This window comes from Alligator sinensis, unplaced genomic scaffold (genome assembly GCF_000455745.1).
Source record: "Alligator sinensis unplaced genomic scaffold, ASM45574v1 scaffold1023_1, whole genome shotgun sequence".
Classification (NCBI taxonomy): Eukaryota; Metazoa; Chordata; order Crocodylia; family Alligatoridae; genus Alligator; species Alligator sinensis.
In genome coordinates, this window is record NW_005842373.1 from 154,065 (window position 1) to 157,025 (window position 2,961).

The 2,961-nt window shown below is 63.3% G+C and overlaps 1 protein-coding gene across 1 annotated transcript in view; it reads left to right on the forward strand.

Annotated features, from left to right (window-relative positions):
* Nucleotides 1–1,050: 1,050 nt before the first annotated feature.
* The window catches only part of PLXNA3 (plexin A3), a 17,898-nt gene continuing 15,987 nt past the window's right edge, over nt 1,051–2,961 (forward strand). The window contains exons 1-2 of the mRNA XM_025210816.1: nt 1,051–2,272; nt 2,777–2,959. Of these exons, the coding sequence (XP_025066601.1) occupies nt 1,058–2,272; nt 2,777–2,959 (1,398 nt within the window). The 5' untranslated portion in view covers nt 1,051–1,057. The remainder of the gene's footprint in view (nt 2,273–2,776; nt 2,960–2,961) is intronic.

The following is a 2,961-nucleotide window of genomic DNA, read 5'->3' on the forward strand; positions in this document are numbered from 1 at the left end:
GGCGCCCCCCTCCCCCCCCCCCGCAAATAACAGCTCTGCCTCCCTTCCCCTGGGGTCTCCTGAGGAGTCTAGAGGGGCAAGGGTTGTGAGATGGGGGTCTTTAGGTCTTAAGGGGAGCTGTCAGGGGTGAGGTGTGGGGGGGCTCTGAGGGTTGTGGGGAGTTGTGGGGCCTGGTGGATGGGGTGACACCTGAGGGCAGGCAATGGACTCTGGGTAGGCTTGAGTTAGGTCTCAGTGGCGTCTGAGAGAATTGTAGGGGTCTGTGGGGGCTGGTGTCTGGCTGATGCCTCTGTGGGAGGTCTGAGGGGTGTTGGAGGGCAGTGGGAGGCTGTTGCAAGGTCTGTGGGGGCTGGGTCAGCCTGGTTAGGGGTGTTGGAGGGCTGGGGAGGGTGCAGGGGGGTTGTGGGGCCTGGTGTCAGGGGTGAGGTCTGGCGGGTGGGGGTAGGTTTCTCGAGTGGGGCTGGGGTGTCTCCCTGCCCCTCCTTCCCCATGCAGCTCCTCCTCCCAGCTGAGGCTGGCAGGGGAGGGGGGGTTGTTGGTGCCTGCACGCTGAGCTCACCAGGTGCTAATGAGTGGGGGAGGTGACAAGGAGGGGGCGCAATGTCTCTTGGGGCTTCTTGCCCCGATTCTGGGACTTGAGGGAGGTCAGCTGTGTTAAGGGGATTTGGGGGCTGATTGGGAGGGGTGAGTAGTGTTTTGGGGTTACTGGTGATGCTGGGAGGGACCTAGATGGAGGGTGATGGGTGGGGCTGGGGGATTTTATAGTGGTCTGGGGACTTTTGTGGGGGGCTGGGTCAGGGGAGGGTTGGGGGAGAACCAGGGTGGGGCTGGGAGTATTTCTGGGGATTCTGAGAGCACCCGGGACATGGGTCAGGCTGAGAGCTTTTCTGGGAGGCTGGGGGAGCACTGGGGGGCTCCAGCCTGGCATGGGGGAGCTGGGACCCCCAACAGGGACCCCATAACCCCCCTTTTTCCCCCCAGCTCTGCTGTGCCCCCTCACACCATGGCCCCTCCCCCGCTGCTGTGGGGGGCTGCCCTGCTCCTGCTGCCCCTGCCCATGGCCCTTTCCCCCTCTCCTTTCCCCTCTCCACATTCTTCTCCTCACCCTCCCTCATCCTCGCTGTTCTCTGCGCCTGGTGGTGTGGCACTGACCCATCTGGCTGTGCACCGGGATACGGGCGAGGTGTTTGTGGGTGCTGTGAACCGGGTCTTCAAGCTGGCACCAAACTTGACCTTGGCCCAGAGCCATGCTACAGGGCCGGTGCCCGACGACCCACGCTGCTACCCTCCACCAGCTGTGCGGCCTTGCACCCACCCTCTACGCCCAGCTGACAATGTCAACAAGCTGCTGCTGCTGGATTATGCTGGCGGCACTGGAGGCCCTGGTGGCCCAGGACGGCTGCTGGCATGTGGCAGTGTGTGGCAGGGTGTGTGCCGCCTGCTGCGACTCTCAGACCTGGCGTTGCTGGCCGAGCCACACCGGCGCAAGGAACACTACCTGTCCGGCGGCCCTGACTCCGATGCCATGGCCGGTGTCATCCTGGAGGCCCCCAGCGGCACTGGTGGCAGCACCCTGTTTGTGGGCACAGCGGTGGAGGGGCGCTCGGAGTACTTCCCCACGCTGTCCAGCCGGCGCCTGGTGCCTGAGCCCAGCAGCCCTGATATGTTCAGTCTGGTTTACCAAGATGAGTTCGTATCATCGCAGGTCAAGGTGCCCTCGGACACCCTCAGTTTGCATCCAGCCTTTGATATCTACTATGTCTCTGCCTTTGTCTCGGGGGGCTTTGTCTACTTCCTCACGCTACAGCTGGACCCACAGCAGCCCAGCGAGGGTGGTCCGCCCGGTTCTGGGGACCCTGCTCCGGTCGCTGCTGCTGCAGGGCCCAGCACTGCTGGGGGTGAGCGCTTCTTCTCATCACGGCTGGTGCGGCTGTGTGCTGGTGACGCTGAGTTCTACTCCTATGTGGAGTTTCCGCTGGGCTGCTCCCAGGCTGGTGTGGAGTATGGGTTGGTGCAGGCCGCCCGTGTGGCCAAAGCTGGGCGGCATCTGGCACGGGCGCTGGGCCTGGCTGAGGGTGAGGATGTGCTGTTCGCTGCCTTTGCCCAGGGGCAGAAAAACCGGGCAATGCCACCCCGCCGCAGCCTCCTCTGCCTTTTCACCCTGGATGAGGTCAATGCCCGCATCCGCCAGCGCATCCAGGCCTGCTACCGAGGCGAAGGCCGGCTCTCGTTGCCCTGGCTGCTCAACAAGGAGCTGCCCTGCATCAACACAGTGAGCATCTCCACCATGGGGGTGGGACTCAGGCATCCGGGCATTTCTAGCCATTAGTCATGGCTTATTCCGTTATGGAGAGACCCAGGCATCTGGGCATCTCCAGCCATTGGTCGTAGCTTATTCCATGATGGGACAGACGCAGGTGTCTGGGCATCTCTACCCAATAGCCATGGTTTGTTCAATGATGGGGGGTACCCAGGTGTCCAGGGCCCCAGGCAGCTCTGGGTGTCTCCACTCGTTGGCCATGGCTAATGGGAAACCCAGGCAGCTGGGCAGGGGGACCCAGGCATCTGGTCATTGCCACTCATCACCCATAGCTTCTCCTGCAATGAGGAACCCAGGCATCTGGGCTCCCAGCCCCGCTGCTTTCACCCGTGGGGCTGGGGGTGCCTGGTGGGAGGGAGGGAGTCTGTGCAATGTGGTGGGGGAAGGCTGCAATGCAGCAGTGAGGGGCAGTGCAATGTGGGGAACCTCCACTGACCCTCACAACTGCTCCTGCAGCCTATCCAGATCACGGGGAACTTCTGTGGGTTGGTGCTGAACCAGCCCTTGGGGGGGCTGCAGCCCATCGAGGGGCGCCCGCTGCTGGCTGAGCGCAGTGAGGGCCTGGCCAGTGTTGCTGCCTACACCCACCGTGGCCACACTGTTGTTTTCCTTGGCACGCGTGCCGGCACCCTCAAAAAGGT